At 39.3% G+C, this 23,124-nt stretch overlaps 1 protein-coding gene across 2 annotated transcripts in view; it reads right to left on the bottom strand.

The window, feature by feature from the left end:
- Positions 1-23,124, bottom strand: part of neur (E3 ubiquitin-protein ligase neur) — a 53,207-nt gene that overhangs the window by 6,198 nt on the left and 23,885 nt on the right. For both annotated transcript variants that reach the window (XM_028181696.2, XM_028181695.2), the window contains exons 2-3: positions 1,862-2,034; positions 101-1,180 (exon numbers count right to left, since the gene is read on the bottom strand). In XM_028181696.2, coding sequence (XP_028037497.2) covers positions 101-1,180; positions 1,862-2,034 — 1,253 coding nt within the window. The remainder of the gene's footprint in view (positions 1-100; positions 1,181-1,861; positions 2,035-23,124) is intronic.

Genomic DNA, 23,124 nt, shown 5'->3' with positions numbered 1-23,124 from the left:
TGATGATGACTTTAATACCTAATTTTCATTGGAACTTTAATATCAAGTTACATGTGATTACCAATAAGTCCCTAAGTAAATAAAAATGACATTTGCTTACCTCGATATAATGTGCGCTGGCCAGAGTGAGTCCCTGTTGGTTGACCTGGTGTCCCCCGGCCTGGGGCGGCAGGCTGACGACAAGCACCGCGCCCCCCGCGCTACCCGCTCCCGCCACCACCCTCAGCTGCGGGGGAGGGGTCTGCGCCACCGTCTGCGTACTCAGCATCCTGACTTTTTGCGTCGCGCCGTATACATCCACGAAAGCCCACAGCCTCAGAGTGTGGTCCACGTGCATCACCGTCACCGGATTCGAGCCGTTCCTGCTGACCCTCACCTCTCCGTCCAGGGTCAGCGTGACGGCCAGCTCGTCTCCTCTCCTGAGGCCGTTCGCTGCGTCTCTCCTCACGACCCAGTATTCCGGTCGATCTAACAATAACTCCGCATCGTCGGGTAGATCGCAGGGTCTCAGAGTCCCTGGATCGCAGGACGTGAGTCCTATAGCCAGGCTGCCGGCGTACGCTGTCTCCGTGGCCAGGATCTGAACGACTATGGTCTGCCCCGGACGCATAGGTCGCGCCGTGAACACGTATCCCTGACAGAATTCGGCTTCGGTTCTCGCGGCGATTCCCCTATCATTGACCACCTGAACGTTCCGGCCCTTCGTTCTGTGCAAGCTTAGCGGCGCCAGTGGATTCTGGTATCTGGGCGGAGGCAGGTCCTCTACGGTCATCGCTCTGACGCCGGACACCAGTCTGTCTTCGTCTGCGGGGCTGTGGTTCGACCGCCTCTGGCTCGGCACTCTGGGATCGGCGAACTGGACGGCCGTGCAGTTTCCGTAAACGTCCACCAGCGCCCACAGGGGACTCCTCGTGTCCACCCCGGAAAAGAACAGCCCCCGGTCTTCGCCGTTAACCCCAAAGTGCACATCGCCAGTTGAGTTCACGTAATAGTGCAGCACGTTGTCCGTTTCGCAGAACCTTTCGCCTAAAGCTTTCGCCCAGTTGCCCGGTTTGTTTGTGAGGTCGGGACACGCGTATTTGGGCAGAGCGTGGGCCAGGGTCGCGGGATCGTGCGAGGTGAAGCCGAATCGGATCACCCCGCTCCAGCTGTTCGATATCTCTACGAAGCGAATGCACACCTGGAAACAAAACAAACGAAATCCTGTCAAGAAATGGTTATCAATGGTCAATGAGCATTTGGTCGCAAACCCCGATGCCAAGTTGCTCAGTCGTTGTCGAAGTGTATGCGAAGTTGAAATTAGCCGATTGTCTCTATACAAAGAAGTCGATGTGCAGCATTTAACGCAGGGGACTGTACTAACTTTTATTAGCTGAACAATTGCTCACGGACATCGGCGATACCAAACGCGTGGTCAAGTCGCTTCGTACGGCAGCGTTAACGTTGTTGATATCTATGGACTCCGGTAACCACTTACCACCAGATGGGTCGTGAGCTCGTCCACCCATTTAAGCAATAAGAAGTTGGGTGGACGAGCTCACGGCCCACCTGGTGTTAAGTGGTTACTGGAGCCCATAGACATCTACAACGTAAATGCGCCACCCACCTGGAGATATAAGTTCTAAGGTCTCAAGTATTGTTACAACGGCTGCTCCACCCTTCAAACCGAAACGCATTACTGCTTCACGGCAGAAATAGGCGGGGTGGTGGTACCTACCCGCGCGGACTCACAAGTGGTCCTACCACCAGTACCGCGTTCTCATTAGATTGAGGTTCCGTACTCGGGTCAAGGTCTGCGAAGGTCCTCACATTGCTAACGTCTCTGATACTGATTATTGGCAGAGCGAAGCCAATCCCTTACCTTCTCATTAACTCTAACAGGCCTCGCGGAGAAGGCGACTCCCTTGCAGAAGGACTCCACCCGTCTCGCGGTGAGCCCGTCTCTCGACACCCTGATGTTCTCTCCGTGGACGCTGTGGAAGTTCAGCGGCGGGAGGTTGTTGGGCGCGCCGCCCGTACACGAGGTCCTGGGCGCTGGTGACGAAAGACAAAAAAAATAAACTTTCTAATTTAAATATATGCGGTAGGCAGCGGCTTGTCTCTGTCTGCTCCTGGCATTGCTGAAGTCCATGGGCGACGGTAACCAATCACCATCAGGTGGGCCGTATGCTCGTCTGCCTACAAGGGCAATAAATTTTTTTTTTTTTATATGTATGGTGTAAATAATCGTTACTGGCATTGAAAGGAGACGTTTGCTTAAAAAAAAAAACTGTGACATTATACTCCTGTCACTCTTCTGTCAATGTCACCCGTTTATTTAATAAACTAAATAATTTATTGTATTGTATTGTAATTAATTAGTGTATTTAGTAAATAAACACTTTCGGAAAACAATGTAAAACAATGCACGATCAAATCATAACTACCTTCATGCTTTGATTTACAATTAGAAGTGTTTTGAGATTATCAATAAAAATTAAAACGGTTTTTTGTGTAAGAACACAGACTATATTTAAAAAAAATTTAAACAAATTTATCCGTTTTATTGAAACCAATGATGACAATAATTTAAGGACAACCAAACGTCAAAGATATCTGATTAAAAACATCGGTACATAATTCAATGATTATTATTTTTCATGAGAACAATTGGTTTTCTGTAATCAGCTAGAATATTCCCGGGAAAAATAACACTCGTTTTCACGGGGAAACTACAACTCCGGTAGGAAGTCGGCTGGCTTCTGCGATGACGTCTCATCTAGACCTCAAAGACATAAAATCCTTGTTCGTATTTCGCGACTCCTCAAATAGTAATTAGAGACATTATTGAGGATATGTCATTGACCGTTCTCGTCGAACCCGTCGCTTGCGACGAAGGGCTCGACGAGTGAATTAACCCTCAGACACAGCCCACTGAATTTCTCGCCAGATCTTCTCAGTGGGTCGCGTTTCCGATCCGGTGGTAGATTCTGCGAAGCACTGCACTTGCTAGTAGTACCAGTGTTAGCAACACTCCGGTTTGAGTTCCGTGAGCTCATCTACACGCTAGGGTAACGCTAATATAGCCTCTCAAGGCTATCAGCTATGTATGTATGTATGTATATACGTGAGCACACAATAGCTCCCCTCGTACACAAGATAACACCTGGCGAGCAGATGCATTGACGGCAGCTTGCGTTCGAGAACGCTTATCAGAACTAGCCGCTTAGAAATATAAATCTTCGTTTGTACATAATCAAATAAATGTGATCGAGTTTGGTGTTATATATTCTCTTTTGATACGCTTTTATTATTAGCTTCAGACGTATGTATGTTAGTATGTAACGGAATCTTTGAACATGATTTTGACCTCCTACAAAACGTCGGATTAACTCGAAATTCGGTATACTTGTTAAGGATCGATGATACAATGTAATATTTAAAAAAAAAAAAAAAAAATTGGAATTCAACTAAAATTGTAAAAAATGTTTTTTTGGTGTATGTACCGTGTATATATTCATATGCATGTAGTAAAAAGCGGTTATTTCAATATTACAAACAGACACTCCAATTTTATTAATATGTATAGACAGTATAAAGTCGATGTTTTGTATTAACAATCACTTTGTTGCAACTAAATAAATATCGTATTTACTACCTGCATCACTACTTTACCCTTAACTTTATACTTAACCCACTTTGTATTAAGTGGTTTCCGGGGCCCATGGACATCAACAACGAACCGCCAGACTCAGACACGAATTCTATGGTCTCAGTTTCTACAGTACAACGGCTGCCCCGGCCTTCCAACCGAAATGGATTACTACTTCGCGGCGGAAACAGTCAGGGTGATGGTAGCTACTGCTGGTGATTACCAGATGATGCTGGTGGTGCTGATTCACAATCCTACCACCACCACCAAACTAATAATTAATCAAAATTTTTTTTAATTTCGATGATAATTATTTATATTCGGAATTCCACTTCAAAGTACCAGGGCGACAGAACGTTAAGGAAGGCAACACGGTTAACTGGTGGTAGGACCTCTTGTGAGTCCACACGGGTAGGTACCACCACCCTGCGTATTTCTGCCGTGAAGCAGTAATGCGTTTCGGTTTGAAGGGCGGGGCAGCCGTTGTAACTATACTGAGACTTTAGAACTTATATCTCACGGTGGGTGGCGCATTTACGTTGTACATGTCTACGGGCTCCAGTAACCACTTAACACCAAATGGGCTATGAGCTCCTCTACCCATGTAAGCAATAAAAAAAAATTATAATTATTTTCTAAATTCCCGTTCAAAGTACCAGGGCGACAGAACGTTAAGGAAGTCATCACGGTGCCTTTTACGAATGGCGCTTGAACGGAATTACTAGGGATGTTGAACGACTTCCCGTCTTCCGTCACGGGCGGAAGCGTGAGCACGTGCGCTCATTTGAACTCCCCTATTTGAACGACACGTTTCTGTACTTAATCACGCAATAACAAAACATTAGAACAACTAAACGTGCCGCGCGGTTTGATTCGCTTCGATACTAATGATATTTTTTTTTCCTACCTAAGCTGATAGCCTTGAGAGGCTATTTCAGCGGAACCTTAACTAGTAGGTGAGCTCACGGGGCTCAAACCTGACGACGTTGCTAACACGAACCCTAGCAAGAGCAGCGCGGCGCAGAATCTACCACCGGATCGGAAACGCGACCCACTGAGAAGATCCGGCGAGAAACTCAATGGGCTGTGTCTGAGATAAAAATGTACTTTAGAAACACGCGTTGCGTTTCCCTCGGATATGTTGTAGGTCCTAGCCTTCTCTAATATGTAATATACCTGTATGTCCGTACGTCACGAACCAGAGAAGATACTGGTGTTTTTATCATAGCGGAAAAACCCGGTTACGACATTTACAATGACTAGTAGTCGCTCGGTGATCTAAATTCGACTATATTTAATTGAAATTATAAGTTTGAACATTATTATGGTTCTATAATCACAGATTTCTCCAAGACTACACTATAGACAAATAATATTAATCTATTCTCGATTTGACCACTACTTTAGCAATAAACAAAAGAATATAGTTATGTGTGTGTGTGTGTGTGTCAAACGTTTTTTTTTTATGGCTTAGTTGGGTGGACGAGCTCACAGCCCACGTGGTGTTAAGTGGTTACTGGAGTCCATAGACATCTACAACGTAAATGCGCCACCTATCTTTAGATATAAGTTCTAAGATCTCAGTATAGTTACAACGGCTGCTCCACCCTTCATACCGAAAAGCATTACTGCTTCACGGCAGAAATAGGCAGGGCGGTGGTACCTACCCGCGCGGACTCACAAGAGGTCCTACCACCAGTAAAATTGCAAAATTTGTAATGCATTTTTTTTTAAATATTGGCATCTGCACTCCTTCTCTTTAAGTGTGGAAGAATTGTTACCAAAAATTTTGTTAAAAAGAGATACAAAGTTTTTGCTTCAGGTATTATGTATTATATAGAATAAGATAGCTAGCTACATATTAACTAATTTTTGAACTGTCATTATTGGTATCCGATTACCGATTGAAATATAGATAAATAAATCGGTTTTCTTTTCTTTTTTTGTCAATTTCCTTCCGATTTAGAAACGAGAACAATCGTAAAATCCGATCTGCACTTCCGCCGGAAGTGACGCGCCCTCTCGTTACAGAAACGGGGGCCACCCTCGACTTAAGGGGACACCTGGCTCCGACGACCCCTGAATTTACCGAAATAAGTAGAACATATTGAGTTGTTTTTCTTTTCTTAATTAAACTTATCTTAAAATAGGTAAGTTATATTTAGAAAGTTGATAAACCGTAGCATTTTATTTATTTATTGCTTAGATGGGGGTACGAGCTCACAGCCCACCTGGTGTTGAGTGGTTACTGGAGCCCATAGACATCTACAACGTAAATGCGCCATCCACCTTGAGATATAAGTTCTAAGGTCTCAAGTATGGTTTTACAACGGCTGCCCCTTCCTTCAAACCGAAACAAATTACTGCTTCACGGCAGAAATAGGCAAGAGGTCCTACCACCAGTACATTTTGCTTTAAAAATATCTCATATCTCAAGATGAATTTTATGATTTCAGTTCTGATGTCCATGGGCTTCTATTAGACCCTCAGTACTAGACGAAACATATTATATTATCACCTGTCAATCTAGATTTAAAAAAAAAAAAACATCGCGGCAGTATTCTTAGTAGCATTATAGATAAGCCCCGCTTAATAACAGATGGGTTGCAAGCCTGCCAGATTTCAGGACTAATCACATCCGATGATAAACTACACAAAAGTGATATTGGCACTGGTAAATTGCACCGTTGTTGATAAGCCGATGAAGAACGTCAACACAGAAGTACCAGGCGGTCATACATCGAAGGAGTTGTCCAAGTCCACAAAGAAAATAACCCGCCCAAATAAAAGAACAACGCGTCATCAGCGGCGACGAGTACATGCAATGGACGAATGTGAAATGTCATGTTTTACGTCAGACTCTCTTCCTGGTGCTGACCCTAAGCTAAGTTTAGTGCCCGTGACGTCAATGTTGATCTAGTCTAGATTTAGAGTTACGTAACGACACGCGGTAAGCGAAACATCAAACAAATCGTCATTCGATTCGCTGTTATAATCGATTATTCTAGAATCCGAAAATAAAATTCAAATTCCTGACGGCCTTCAAAACGTTTCGTCGCGTCTCGAATCCCCTAGAGTTTATGCGACCCTGGTAACTGAAGCGAGACGAACGCCCCAAATACCTATAAAACCACCCCCGCTTTTAATATACTATTTATTTACAATCCGCCCCTTATACATCTGTGATAATGCGTTGAATATCTCAAGGGGATTTCTCTAATAAAGGACCCATTGTTCGAATGCCAGGATTAAGTTCTTTGATATTATGTCGCCCTAGTATTTCGAACGAAATTTTCTTTTCATATCACACTTACTTTAATAACCGAATGTTGTTTGTTGTTCATGGACATCAACAACGACACTGACACGACCGAAAGCTCAAAGCTTCAAAAGGTAATCTCAAACAAAAAAAAACATGTGCAATTCACACGTGGTAGAAGTGAAACTTTCAAAAATTTTAGCTTCAAGATATTGATTGAGACAATTGAAGACACGAGTGGATCAAGGGGATATGATACAAATTATTAATTTTGAGAAAATCGGCAAACGAGAAACTTTTGTTACTTGTACTTTTTCTTCGTACATAAGCTCCTTCATCACATGCAATTTCTAGAAATGGCCCTTAAATCCAGAGCTTTTAGGTCTAATATGGTTTATAGGCACATAACACCTTCATTCAATGTAAAAACTTTCAAAAACCTTAAAAATGGTACTTACCTACTCATCCACTCATGTCTTCAATGGTAGGTTTTAGTAATTATCATAGGGATACAAAGTTTGATAATTATTTCAGAATGTATTAAGTACGAATATTAAGTACTAGCTAGCGGCCCGCTCCGGCTCCGCTCGGGTCTTTAACAAAAATTTCAACGATATTTGACGTTGTTTTATTTTTTTAAATAAAAGAACACTTATTGCAGCATAACTATAATAGTTAGACATATGCTGTCGCGACTCTTTTTGTAACTGATAATGTGTTCAACAAAGTCGTAGTACCTATATTATTTTATTCTATCGTCAATAGTTTTTGCAGGGCACGCGATGTAAAGAATATTTTAGGTCATTTTTTTACACCTCGAGTTACATTATTGGAGTTTTAGTAAGGATCCCTAATTATTTTCAAAAAAGATCATAGCCTATGTCACTCGGTAATAGCGTAGCTTCCAAACAGTGAAAGAATTTTTCAAATCGGTTCAGTAGTTTCGGAGCCTATTCAATACAAACAAACAAACAAATCTTTCCTCTTTATAATATTATAAGTATAGAAGTATAGATGAAGCAGAGTGCAAAGAGAACCACGAATATAAGAAACACTGTATAATGTTTCCTATCTCATTTTGTTCCACGCTAAATCTTGTGAATCTATGTTTCTGTCTCTTTTTACTGTCGCTTTTTTGTTTCATCAAAATCACAACGATGCTAAAGAAGTTTTCATTGCATTTTTTTTTCTCCTACCTATGCTGATAGCCTTGAGAGGCTATATCAGCTTCTCCTTTGTACGTGAGCTCACGGGGCTCAAACCGGGTGCGTTGCTAACACTGGCCCTAGCAAGAACAGCGCTTCGCAGAATCTACCACCGGATCGGAAACGCGACCCACTGAGAAGATCCGGCGAGAAACTCAGTGGGCTGTGTCTGTGGGTGCTTTATTAATGCTTAATATTAACAACACATCATCAAACAAACTTTATTTTTAGCTGTTGCATTTGTTTTCATAGGAGCATATGTTGAGACGTTAACATGCGCTCCAGGCTTTGTTTACTTCACGTTGGAATGCGTTTGGGTTTCGGGTGACCCAAGCGATACGAGGCTTGAGGTCGAAGCTATGACTATCCGAAACTAGTAAGAGTTACTCTCATACCAAACGCGTATATCGTCCCCTAAAAAAACTATTTACTAGCCTGGAACAGGTCATAGCCGTGACGAGGAGTTCCACATCGCTGCCTAGAAACAGTAAGTACACGTACTGCTCGCGTCCTGCTCGCACGCTATACAATAACAATTAGGATCGATAAGGAGAGAAAAACCACCATTTGCGGTTAGCGTTCTAAGCAAAGGGGTGATTTTTTACATCGAAATACACATTAGATATGTATCTTAGAACGGCGTCGCCAATCACTGCTACAGGTTCGACATTTGGACCGAAACATGTGATGTCCAAGGACTCTATTAATCACAAAGCACCAGATTTATCGTGAGATAGTTCGCCTACCCAACTACTGCGATGAAATTAAAAAAAAAAACTAACAAAATACGCTTTTATAGAAAATCCAACTAACAAATAGAAAATAAATTTTAATACATTTAAATTAAAAATGGTGTAAGAAAAAATGATTTTATTGTAAAAAAAGCGTGGAGTGCTTTTCAGGATACTAACAAAATAACCCTTTTACTCATATCTGTTCATAAAATATTTATAACTAATGATACCATGCACCCCACGCTTTTTCTATAAAAGCGTATTTTGTTAGTTTTTTTTAAAAATATTAGTTATTTTTCATTTTTTAATTGAATTTGATTTTTTTCTAATTTTTTTTAAATATTGAATTGTCATCGGTCCTTAATAAGTATACCAAATTTTGAGTTAATCCGACGTTTTGAAGGGGGTCAAAATCATGTTCAAAGATTCCGTTACATACTAACTAACATACATACGTCTGAAGCTAATAAAAGCGTATTAAAAAGGCATCAATACAAATAACGCATTAATACGACGGCCAGCTGAGTCTATCTAGAAACTTGTCGTTCAGGGTAATGGTCAATGGTAAAATATGCTGAAGACAAAGCCCCATGCGCTGGAATGATCAGGTGAAAGACCTTTTTTTTTATTGCTTAGTTGGGTGGACGAGCTCACAGCCCACCTGATGTTAAGTGGTTACTGGAACCCATAGAAATCTACAACGTAAATGGGCCACCCACCTTGAGACATAAGTTCTAAGGTCTCAGGTATAGTTACAACGGCTGCCCCATCCTTCAAACCGAAACGCATTACTGCTTCACGGCAGAAATAGGCGGGGTGGTGGTACCTACCCGCGCGGACTCTCACGAGGTCCTACCACCAGTAAACCAGTTTCTTGCCTTTTTCAAGGCATCAAATGGTCTATGGCATTTCCCATACCACGTTTGCCTTTACCACTCAAGAAACCAGTCTGCTCCGGCAATAGATAGGACCTTATAACCGCTACTATTAAGACATTACGATCCAATGATTAGCCTCGTCCAGTCAAGACAAAAACTTCGCACATTCAGGTATTTGTGTTCACGTTACGCAGTCAGCGAGCTATCTGGTAAAAAAAACATACTTTTACCAGAACATCCACTTATATTGAGAGCTGTAAGGGTGGCTTGAGGGTGGCGTTCTGAACCCCAAACATGCCCCTTGAGACGGCCGTTCAATTTACTCGTAATAAGCAGCGCAGATGGCGTCCGGGTTTGGTCGTTTTTCGTAAGAGACCAATTTTTTTTTCGTTATTTTCCTACCTAGTAGCTGGATTAGCTTAAGAGGTTATTCCGAAGAGCTTAAGAGTCTAAGAGAGCTTAAGATGCTATTCCTAAGAGCTTACTTAAGAGGGTTTTCCTAAGAGCTTATGACGCTATTCCTAAGAGCCTAAGAGGCTATTCCTAAGAGCCTAAGAGGCTATTCCTAAGAGCTTAAGATGCTATTCCTAAGAACTTACTTAAGAAGCTATTCCTAAGAGCTTAAGATGCTATTCCTAAGACCTTAAGAAGCAATTCCAAATAGCTTATGATGCTATTCCTAAGACCTTAAGAAGCAATTCCAAAGAGCTTAAGATGCTATTCTTTAGAGCCTAAGAACGTCAAAGTTTAGGTATAACGTTACAGTGATTTGTAAAACTCAGTTATAGCTCAATCGTTTACAGAAATAAGCTTATAAATTAGCATTCTAACATATTTTTCACCTCGGCAGCTCAAACATGCCGCTTTTGCCGCGAGACAACAGTGAACAAAACGCGATTTTGATTCGAGCGTGGGTCAAAGTGGCTTTTTAATTTTTCAATCTTCACAGCGCCACGAATTGACATTGATCGGCCACAAATTTGAAACATTGAAATTTTACTGTGCTCTGTCTCTTTCGCGAGCATATAAAAAAAGCGAGTGAAAAAAACAAACCCCTTCGAAATTCGATTTAGGAATTCGACCTCAAAGAAAACTGGAGGTAGGAACTCTTGTGAGTCCGCGCGGGTAGGTACCACCGCCCTGCCTATTTCTGCCGTGAAGCAGTAATGCGTTTCGGTTTGAAGGGTGGGACAGCCGTTTTAACTATACTTGAGACCTTAGAACTTATACCTCAAGGTGGGTGGCGCATTTATGTCGTAAATGTCTATGGGCTCCAGTAACCACTTAACACCAGGTGGGCTGTGACCTCGTCCACCCATCTAAGCAATAAAAAAAAAACACGTTCGGAAACGCCTAATGCCCTTAAAGATATTTGTAATAAAAAAAATACGTTTTTTTTAAATAGTTATATCAATCTATTCTTGTTCATTTCTATGTTCTCCTAAGTGATATGTGTTCTCACTGCTGAGGTGAAAAGCTATGTGTGCTACACGAGAGCAAAGTTTTTTGCATCTCGTGCTGTCGAGTCCCTCACTACGCTCAGGATTCTAACTTTAACGAGCTGTGCTCACCAGTGATCACGGAAGCTCACGGGCGCTCACGGATGATCACGACTGTCCGACACGCCGCGCCGGCAACGCAACCGAAACTTAATCCGTTAAATCGAAACGTGTCCAATTCGTAATTTTAATTCAATTATATTTGAAAGAAAAAAAAATGTATATAACTCTATCTATCCGGAGCGCGTAATTCGATTTTTCGCTTCATTCTTGATTCGGTCACGGAGACCGAGAGATCTGGAGGCTGTTGACCGACCTTCTAAGAAACATTATTGGAAATGTAACATTTTTTATTCTAATGAAATCAAAAAAAAACGTACTCACGGTACACCTCATGCTAACCTTTTTTACTGGTGGGGGGACCTCTTAAGAGTCCGCGCGGGTGGGTACCACCACCGCCCTGCCTATTTCTGTCGTGAAGCAGTAATGCGTTTCGGTTTGAAGGGTTGGGCAGCCGTTGTAACTATACTGAGACCTTAGAACTAATATCCCAAGGTGGGTGGCGCATTTACGTTGTACATGTCTATGGGCTCCAGTAACCACTTAACACCAGGTGGGTTGTGAACTCGTCCTCCACCCATTTAAGCAATAAAAAAAAGCATTATCCTCCGTGGACATTAAAAGCCTTCATTCAACGCCTTGGAAAACGGTAGTCAAATTCTGCCGCGAAATTGCGTCATGGACGCCGGTGAACACTTCATACTAATCATTCCATTTCAATAATTCGCGCGCGTTGACATTATGCGGATTCTCTGAATCCTAACAATCTTCTATATATTAATACGTGAAGCAAAAACTTTGTATCCCTTTTTACGAAAATTGCGCGAACGGAGGAGTATGAAATTTTCCACACTTATAGAGAATATAGAGAAGTTCACAATGCTAATATTTTTTTTAAATAATGCATAAAAGATACATTAAATCAATAAAGAAAACATTACACACACTACATATCATGTATTTGACGCACACGCGCATGCATACTATTTATTGTCAAACTTTTGTTCTTGACGTCTGTTGTCAAATTGAGAATAGATTAAATATTGTTTGTCTTTATTAATATTTTTTATAGTGTAGCCTTGGCGAAATTTGTGATTATAATATGTGTACAAACTTACAATTCCAATTAATTATAGTCGAATTTCGACTACTGCGGGACCTCTAGTACCAGTAATTATTTCACACGACACTCTTATAATTACGACCTTATCGGCAAAGACATAAAGCCTACATCGTTCACTCTTTAATTCTAGACGATTCTATGAAATGTCTTCCATTCACGTAATTCTTCACCGCTTCGCTTTTTAAAACTAGTTTAAAGAGGTTTTTCTTTTTTTCGTTCGAGCGTGACGTGAGACTGTTATGGAATTTTCGTATTTACTACACTCAGTTTTAAGGGCGATATTACCTTAAAATAATTAAATGTTTTTAATGAGAACAATGTTTTTGGATATAAAAAAAAATACACGAAGTTAGAATTATATTAACCATTTTAATCTAAGCGCTCAGCTTATTTTCACATATTTATCTAAGGAATTTTTGAAAAAAAATTGAGACCTTAGAAATTATATCTCAAGGTGAAGGGACTTATATCTCGCCCTAAGCACGTCAGTCAGGATCCTCCCGATCCACTAACGGTGCTTTTAGGTACCACAAGCACCGGTCATCGTTCTCGTCGAACCCGTCGCTAACGACGAAGGGCCCGACGAGCGAATTAACCCATAGACACAGTCCACTGAGTTTCTCGCCGGATCTTCTCAGCGGGTCGCGTTTCCGATCCGGTGGTAGATTCTGCGAAGCACTGATCTTACTAGGGCCACTGTTAGCAACACTCCGGTTTGAGCCCCGTGAGCTCACCTAAGGTGAAAAAAGGCGCATTGTTTAAATCAACCCGAAGACGTTGTCATAGCGTCGCGGGAGGGGTATTGGATAATGAAAACAAAAATAGACCGCGTCCCCCCGTAGACAAGGGATCCCCCTGGGTGTCGCCATCTGCCCCCAGTTTAACACCGACGGAATTAACTCTCGCGTACCCTCCTCGGAGACAAATGCGTTCTTCTATAACGGAACTGCGTGGGGCGATATCTATACTATTATATAAATCTACAGTGGTTTTTACGGATGTTCCGTTGCCGTTTCCGAGATTCAGATTTTCATAAAATTTAGTATACAGGGGATTTCGGGGGTGATAAATCTATCTAGCTACGATTTATTTTTAGAAAACGTTGTTTTATTCGTGTTTTCAATAATCAACTCTTCCCGATATCTATTGGTGAATAAGAATACTATTTTTCTTAATTGAGGGCAACTAACCGCCTTAAAGACACAACAAGATGGCTTTATCAAAACAAAAACCGAGCAAAGCTCGGTCATCATCATCTAGTAACTACTGAACCGTGCATCCGATTGACTTGAAACTTGGTATCCATGTAGAAAATACATGTACTTCATTGATAGGCTAATATTTATATGAGTCTTGGACTCCTTACACCAGTTGCGGGGGCGTTAATGATCTTTGTGGGGGTGAGAAATAATAATGTTAATTTTAAATGCCCAGCGAAGCGGACGGGTTGCGTAATATTAATGTCTTTTTAAAGACTTTCTTTTGCTAATATAACCCATAAACACAGCCCATTGAGTTTTTCGCTGGATCTTCTCAGTTCCGGTGGTAGATTCAGCGAACAACGGCTCTTGCTAGGGTTCGTGTTAGCAAACTCTCTCAAGTTGAGCCCATGAGCTCGCCTATTCGCCCAGTGAATCAAGTATGACCCCTCGAGGTCTCTAGAATAGGTATGAAAAAACAAACTGGATTTTTTTTTGTTGCTTAGATGGATGGACGAGATCACATCCCCCCACCTGGTGTTAAGTGGTTACTGGAGCCCATAGACATCTACAATGTAAATGCGCCACCCACCTTGAGATATAAGTTCTAAGCTCTCAAGTAAGCCGTATTTATGGTTAACAGTGAAATTGTGTCAAAATACTAGGCGATAATACTAGATACGTCGTAAGATTAGGTTATCGCTGATCAGATATCGTTATCAAGTCCGCGCTGCTCGAAGACCGTGGGAAAACGGAATACTACTCTTAAGATACGTAAAGCTGTAAAGAGTTGTTCATAAAAGCTTTAACGCCTCGATTTATATGTCTGTGTGTCAATGCTTCTTTAGTTCGGACGCTTTTTTAAAGCTAATAGAGCACGCAATGTATTACTTTGGAAAGTGTAATCGTGTTTTTGGAACATGTCAGTTTTTTTTTTTAAAGGAGAACATCTTCCTTTTCTAGGATCATTTTCGAATCACGTCTATATGAAGATCTCATTTTAGGGCTCGGGAATGATCAAAGAGAGCAGGCCTTATAAGTCTAAGCTTGTCTGAACGACAGTGTAATCTTTGGCATCATGCCCATAAAAAAAAAAAAAAAACTTGCATAACTAAACCCTTTGCCATAATAGAAAAAAAAAACGCGCATAGGTCTATTAATCTATGACCTGCATAATTAGAAACTACTCTTGAAATCGGACGTCCTTTTCACACATATACACTTCTCGCTCACTCATCGGATTTAATAACAAACACACGAATAGAACTAACTGCCTAGTCGTGTTTTTAAAAATGGAACACTGCTCTCGCCTGATATTACGAGTACCGTGTGACAGGATGTTGTTATTTTTCATTATTGTAATGTTGGCGATGTTTTTGTTTTACTTTAATTGTCTATCTTTTAATGTTGGTAATTGTTGATCGTAATCAGTTTCGATCCGGTCTTTTAAGTGATACGTTTTGAAGGCGTTTTCTTTTTTTAAATATTATGTTCTAAGTAGGTATATTTAATTTTATTATGTCGAAGGAATTGTTATACAAAACTTAGAACCTCCTTACAAAATCTATGGAATAAAAATGTACATAATAATTATGAGATGCTAAACTATTTATCATTCAAAAGTACATAATTGCCTTAAAAATTTAGTACTAAACGTAACATCATGACGGTTAATCATCGAGTTCAATTTCGGAAAGTAGCTCTTATGTCTGATGCTTTTAATGATCATAATCGACTTTCGTCGTTACGTTACCCTTTCTATGTGGCAACGGCCGAGTCTCACGGTCCGTGGGAACTTCACCTTTCCGATGTATCGATTACATTCGCATCTCGATACTAGGAGAGTAACGATTATGTCAGCCGGTGATACGTATCGATTTTGTGAAAATCGATTATTATTTTCATTAGTTATTAAAGTTAATTTTAATCTTCATATTAATACGTCAAGCAATAACTTTGTACCGTTTTTTACGAAAATTGCGCCGACGGAGGAGTATGAAATTTCCCACACTTCTATAGAATATAGAGAAGGCGTGCATAATGTAAATATTTTTTTAATAAATACTCTTTTGTTTATTATTTAAGGTCTGTGGTCAAATTGACAATAGATTATTATTGTTTGTCTTTATTAATATTTGCCTAAAGTGTAGTTTTGGCGAAATCTGTGATAATAGAAGTAGTCTTTGACAATAGAACCATAATAATATTCAAACTTATAATTTCAATTAATTATAGTCGCATTTCCACTACTTACAAGGGACTAGTTAAAGAAATGTTTTGTAAGCAGACGAGCACGCGGCCCTTCTGATGGTAAGTCGTCATCGTCGCTCATGGACATCTGCAAGACCAGGAGCACAACACTCTAAAGAAAACAGTAACAAGTACCAGGCGCTCATAAAGGCAAGGAACTTTCAATCATATTTCGAACGCCCGTTCAAAATACATTGTTATTGGCGGAAGCGTTCTCGTAATGTGCCAAAAACAGGTGAAATTACATATAATAAATTCAATAGAACCAATATCCCGGAAGCGAAACATCTTGCAAATGAACCACAATACATTCACACAGCAAGCAGCGTACCTTTGCTATGCAAAGTATGAAAATTAAACCATTAGAATATGTACTCTATTCTTGATTTCATTAAATCTATATTCTCGTAAATGTAATTTGGTTGACTTTCAAAAAACAATTTTAATTTTGGTATCGCTCTAAAGGAAAATGCACTCTGTGCAACGGCGATAAGACTACGACAGTAATTTCTCGGTTGCATTATAAGGTACCGTCGAGTTTGAATAATGAGTTTCGTGTTTGTAAAACGAAATGACGTTCTCTGTTGTATTTTGAATTTAGAATTCGTTCTCACGATGGCGTCCGCTAGTGATACAATTTTTTTTTTTTCATTTTCCGCGGAACAATTCAAAATACTGATTTTTGACAAAATTGAATTAAAACCTACATAAGTAAATAAAGATTTTCTTTGACCTTCTTAAAAATATATTTATACAAACTACGATTAAGATATATAATTTAAGGAAACTTTTTTTTGTCTATTGTTACTATTTATTTCATATCATTCACGAATGTTGCCAGGCTAAAAAATCATGACCTATAACGGTATAAGCGTTCAGAAATAACCGGGAAATAAGACTGGTAGTAAAAACACTCCCTTTACTCTAAATAGGGTTAATAAATTTAATGATTCTCAAACTTAATGACAATAAAAGTGAAGTGTCTAAGTATAAAAAAAATGATTATAATTTTTTTTCGATTTTTTTTACTTTTTAAACACATGATCACTCACTATCTCAAGCTCACGGCCCCCCTGGTGTTATGTGGTTACTGGAGCCAATAGACATCTACTACGTAAATGCGCCACCCACCTTGAGATAGTTCTAAGGTCTCAGTATAGTTACAGCGGCTGCCCCACCCTTCAAACCGAAACGCATTACTGCTTCACGGCAGAAATAGGCGGGGCGGTGGTACCTACCCGTGCGGACTCACAAGACGTCCTACCACCAGCAAGCTTCACGTATTAATATATGAGATACCTTTCGCGTGTGCATTAATATAATTTACTCAGGTGACTCTGTGAATCACTCAACTTCGAGTCCGGTCAATACGTCATCTGAGAAAAAAGAGCAAACTTTAAAAAGCAAATCTCCCTCAATCTTTTCACGTAATCTAACATAATAAAAAAAAACGAGACAATGTTAGTATTCTAAGCACGCCCGTCGGAAAGAGACCGGACGACTCCGATCCTTAGTGTTAGAGAGGGACGGAAGATTTGCGGAATATTGTGTTAGACAGGCAGCTAGTTCCCATGGGCCGGTAATATTTTTTTTTGGTGTACCTAATTCCAGTGTTATTGACTTCGAAATTCGAATTGCTCTGTTCGAATTCGTTCCGGTTCCGAAATTTGAATTGAATTTAAAAATATAAGTATTAAAAAAAAAAAAAACTAAATGTAATTTTTACCATCTAAAAACACTTTGGAAAGTTACATTAAATTTTATTATTTTTTATTTTATTTTAGTACAACGTTTGGTCTTTTTTGTCGGTGCGTGCGATGTTCTACAAAATCTGAACCAATATTGCATCTTTTGAATATAATGTAATACTTAAGTATAATCATAATCTGACACAACCATAATTCGACGGGTGAAAGGCTATTTGGTTTAAGCGACATTTCACTTAGCACGCGACATTTATCTTTGTAATTAAAGGTCCGTTTTATTTGGCATCAGCATCAACAGTTCGATGTTTCTAATTGAACTTCAATTAAGTTTACTGCGTTCAAATAGCTAAAGAACTTTTTTTTTGTTATTATATTCTTTTCAAAACTTTAACCTTTAAATTTCTCCCCTATAAAATATCAAAAATCTCGCAAATAGCCTATCGTTAAGAATAAATTCCCGCCAAAAGGTTAGCATTCAAAACAATCGAACGCAATGTTAGTACCAACATAATAAAAATAAACCATTCAAAAAATCGAGTCAAGCCAACGCGACGCGACGATTAGCGACAGACATTAGTAGTACTAAATTCAAAATTTTTCGAATTTGGAATTTCGAACGCATTCATACAAACGTATCTCTCTATAACGCTCGCTCCGTTTTCTCACGATCATTAGTGTTGAATTTTTATAGGGCTGCCTACTATGTCCAACATTTGATTTATTTTAATTATTTTTCTCGATGAACTGCTGAGATCACAGCTCGACTGGTGATAAGTTATCACAGGAACATCGTTGGTTTTAAGACATGAGATCCACGTTTCGATTGTGTTTTCCTGTCGTTTAAACCGAAAAAAATATGAGATATTCCGACACGGAAAACAAATGCATCATGTTTGATATAACAATTCGTTTATTATAATAATATATATTACTAGCGACCCGCCCTCGCTTCGCTTCGGAAACATTAAAACACACATGAAACAAAAAAAATAAAATAAAAAAAAAATAAAAAAAAGTAGCCTATGTTCATCAGGGACAATGTCGGCTTCTAATGGAAAAAGAATTTTTCAAATCGGTCCAGTAGTTTCGGAGCCTATTCGAAACAAACAAACAAACAAATCTTTCCTCTTTATAATATTATTATTATTATATATAGTATAGATGGAAACATTCCTTACAAATGTACAGGGTACAACTAGAAATAGATTAGTAGTATACGAAATACTCATTCATTGAAACAAACACACACAACATAACTCAGATTGCATTGAAGTTAGCTGTTAGACCTACAATTATATCGACAGGTGATTTTCGCAACTTTACAGGAGAGCCATTTACAGTTTAAGAAATATCATAACAAAAAAAAAACTTCTTCAACTATTCGAATTGATTGACTTAACAACATAATTAAAATTCAATTAAAAAACATCTAACTGTCGATGCTAATACCAAATAAGAAGCAACTTTAATTACAAAGATTAACGTCACGTGTTAAGCGAAATGTCGCTTAAACCAGACAGACAGCCTTTCACTCCTCGATATATCGATATAATAATAAATAATACATAATAAATACATAATTAGGAAGTTTTGGAATTGGTGAATTTATAATTGAGTCGACTATTATCAAAGCCGGCAATGTGACTTTTGGACAATTATTGGTAAATCAGAAAAACGAATTATTGACTTTGTATTCCATTGGCAGTCACAAAACTCTTCTGAACGATATCTTAGATAAATAACAGGTTAAGTATTAACCTTTATTTAATGCAGGTTTTGAACCGTATTCTTTGAAGGAGACGATTATATTCAAATCAATCTGTATTGACATATCAATAACATTTTTTTATCCAAATGCACAGATTGCCACCTTTGATAATAGACGACTCAATTGTAAATAGACATGCTTCAACAAAAACTGACTTCAAATAAAATAAAGATATTCCAAAACAAATTAATATACACTAAAAACAATAATCATTGAAATCGGTTGGCGCGATATTGAGTTATTCATCTGTTTGTCGCGCATACTTAATGCAAATTGAAGACTTATATGGTTTTCTTCTGGATACAATTATCAGAACTGGACTAATTGTAATGGGACCATACGGGAAGCGTCAGCTATCTAATAAAAAAAGAGAACCATCAAAATCGATTCACCCAGTCAAAAGTTATTAGATAACAAACATAAAAAAAAAACATACAGTCGAATTGAGAACCTCCTCCTTTTTTGAAGTCGGTTAAAAAGCAGTACGTGTCCTTTTTTTTATTTACCAAACAACAGAGAGCCAGTAAGTACGTTGTAAATACGCATTCTTAAATGAATACATACCTACCATTATTTATTTGTTTAATTATTAGTTTTAAATGTGCAATGCGTGAAGTTTGCTCAGATTGTATGACTGTGTGACTGCGTATCTGAACATAAGCTTCGTGTAAGCAATAAACATTTGGTATGTGAATATTATATAATAATTATAATGTACTTTGTGAGAGCACGACACAGCCCTGCCACATTATTATACCTCTTCGGCTAACTTCGGCTAATTTCGGTTAACCTCGGAACCAACACTGACGTTCGTTCATGTTGTGTTCGAATTACGAAATTTCGAAAATGGTACGCGAACGGACCGCTGTAGATTAAAGTTAGGTAACACCAAATATTATGCAAATTCGCAATTTGGCGTGTGTGCTGAAATAAAACTGTAGCAATTTTTTTTTTTTTGTAAATAGTTGCTATGTTTGAAGTGATAACGTTTTATAAATCCAATGAATACCGACTGCACGCACGAAAAAGTGTCACGTTCCGCCTGAGCGTGCAAGCGAGAGGTCGGAACAAGCGATAGAGAGACACGATCGGCCCAGGCGTTGGCTTGTGACACATTTCGCTCTCTTCTCACGTGACGTCAGAGCTAGCAGTTCGAATATTCTCCTACTGACGTTATCACGTAAAACTATCGTCCGTAAACCGACTTTACAGAGATTTAATGTATTTTTTACCGCGCATTTTGTTTCTTGTAGACGTCATCAAAACGTAAATGTTCCCATTGAGACGTGAGATCGGAGTGTTGACTGCTTAACGAAAGAAAGAGACAGGACGAGTATGTAATGTAACCAGTAACCACTTAACACTAGGTGGGCTGTGAGCTCATCCACCAATCTAAGCAATAAAAAAATAAACGGATATCACACTTATAGAATTGAAGTGGCTAACTAAAAATTTTAAGAAAATGTGTTTTAATACTTCGAACGACATTTAAAAGTGGTTTCTATCAGTTTATAAAATTAAATTTAAATGTTAGCCTAGAAAACTACAAAGTACATTTTCCGTCTCTTTTTAAATCAATCGCGTATTTTAAGCCTTAAGATGCGCGCTTTAAGGCTTAAATGATTAAAATTAAAAAATTTTCAATTACCTACATTTTTGGAGTTTACAAAAAAACGAGAATTTTGGATAACGCCATTTTAATTCTAATGTTTTTTTTTTTCTTTGATGGGTGGACGAGCTTACAGCCCACCTGATGTTAGTGGTTACCTGGGGCCCATGGACATCTACAACGTAAATGCGCCACCCACCTTGAGATATAAGTTCTAAGGTCTCAGTATAGTTACAGCGGCTGCCCCACCCTTCAAACCGAAACGCATTACTGCTTCACGGCAGAAATAGGCAATATAATGTGCAATATAATGTCGAAACTTCAACAAAATTGAATCTACGGTAGAATATAGAGTACGTTGAACTTGAAATTGCGTTAAAAAAAAAAATTTAACACAAAAATACATAATCAAAAAAGTACTTTACTTTATCTTGGATACACATGTCCTATACGCGTCTTGCTCTAACAAGCTAGCCGAGCTATTGCTGTCTCTTTCGTGTGCGTTTGCAAAGAACAGCTGTTTGAAAACGGGATCTCATGTGAGCTTGCTCTTTGAAATGTTAGGGTTGTCGAAGAAATTTAATTTAATGTTTCGAAATTATTTATATACAGTTTATTTTTCAGGTTTGCAGTTTGGTCGTTGAAGAGAACAGAGGGACTGACGTGCAAAAATACTCCATTAATATAGAAACACGTGTATCTCACACGTTAAATAGGATCCACCAACGGTGCTTTTAGGTATGTTATGTATGGGCTCGACGAGCGAATTAACCCCTAGACACAGCCTACTGAGTTTCTCGCGGAATCTTCTCAGTGGGTCGCGTTTCCGATCCGGTGGTAGATTCTGCAAAGCACGGCTCTTGCTAGGGCCAGTGTTAGCAACGTCGTCAGGTTAGAGCCCCGTGAGCTCACCTACTCACTCTTTTAAGCTGCTATAAGCCCCTAGGTAACCAGCATAGGTAGAAAAGAGGAGTACAAATCCATCAGATTCAATGTGTGCAAGAACGTAGACCAGGAAAGTCACTTAATTTTAAAAACACAAATTGGATCACAAAATCTATCTTAACTGATACGAATCGTTAACAGAGAGACCTCGCGTTGTAATCTAAGTAATCGATAAAAAACATTTCCGCAATTATAAACAAGAGTATAATAAGCTATGATAAAACATTTACTGAACGAAAAACATAGTTCTATGTTTTTTATAATAGTACTAGATGACCCGGCAGACTTCGTAGTGCCTCAATCGATAAATAAAAGACCTAAACTTTTGTATATGTCGGCGCAAATATGACTATTTACCTACTGATCATCAACTAATTACTCTGTGATAAGAAATTAATGTTAAACAGTTCCTTTTATTGTAATTTCAATACTTTAAAACGTGTTTGAAAACCGTGTAAACCCGCTCACGTGTTTGAAAAACGTGTAAACACGCTCACGTGTTTAAAACGTGTCAACACGCTCACGGGTACGAAGCCCCATAAATACGGCCGTGCTGTCTAGCACTGATTGATTCGTGTCCGAGCCGTTGTACTGTACGGATATCTCTGTAACGTTGTTATGCTTCTCGTGCAATATACGAAGTTCTTGTGAAGTTCTCGTGAAGTTTTGTTTCGGAAACCCAAACATGAGTTATCGTCAACCAAGCAATAACCGTGACGTCAGCAATGCTGACGTCACACTTTTTAAAAACGTTCCATCTGTATCTCCCCCGACATCAGAAGTGAAGGATCAGGACTCTACTCTCACTGGCGTGACGTGTTTGAACATGTTCGAAGTACAGCGGAAAAACATGATGCAGATGAGAATACCAGTAACGGTATCTGAGATCACGGGTCAGAAATTCTTCGGGAACAGACAGATTCCGATCCATGTGCTTGGTGCGCTACGATTGATATGTACCTCGATGAACGTCTACTGGATGGTGCACGGCTCATTGTAGTCTTCAGTGGGGCCCTGAAAGGCGGTGCATTATCATGATTGTCGCGGATTTCATACGTAAGTGTCACATGGAGGCATTTGCGACTTATTTCTCGCTCGTTATGCAAAATTCTTGCTGCGACGCTTATCAATTTAAGCAATGGTAAGCCACAAAAGCGTGAATGCAGCATACGCAAGTCGTGTAATAGCGTCTGCTACCTCGATGGAAGATCTGAGCCACGAAGAAACTTTATCACATGGCATTTACTAGCGGAAATAG

The sequence above is a fragment of the Bombyx mandarina genome, chromosome 24, assembly GCF_030267445.1.
Source record: "Bombyx mandarina strain Sakado chromosome 24, ASM3026744v2".
In the NCBI taxonomy this organism is placed as follows: domain Eukaryota; kingdom Metazoa; phylum Arthropoda; class Insecta; order Lepidoptera; family Bombycidae; genus Bombyx; species Bombyx mandarina.
This window is presented reverse-complemented; position numbering and strand designations above follow the sequence as displayed.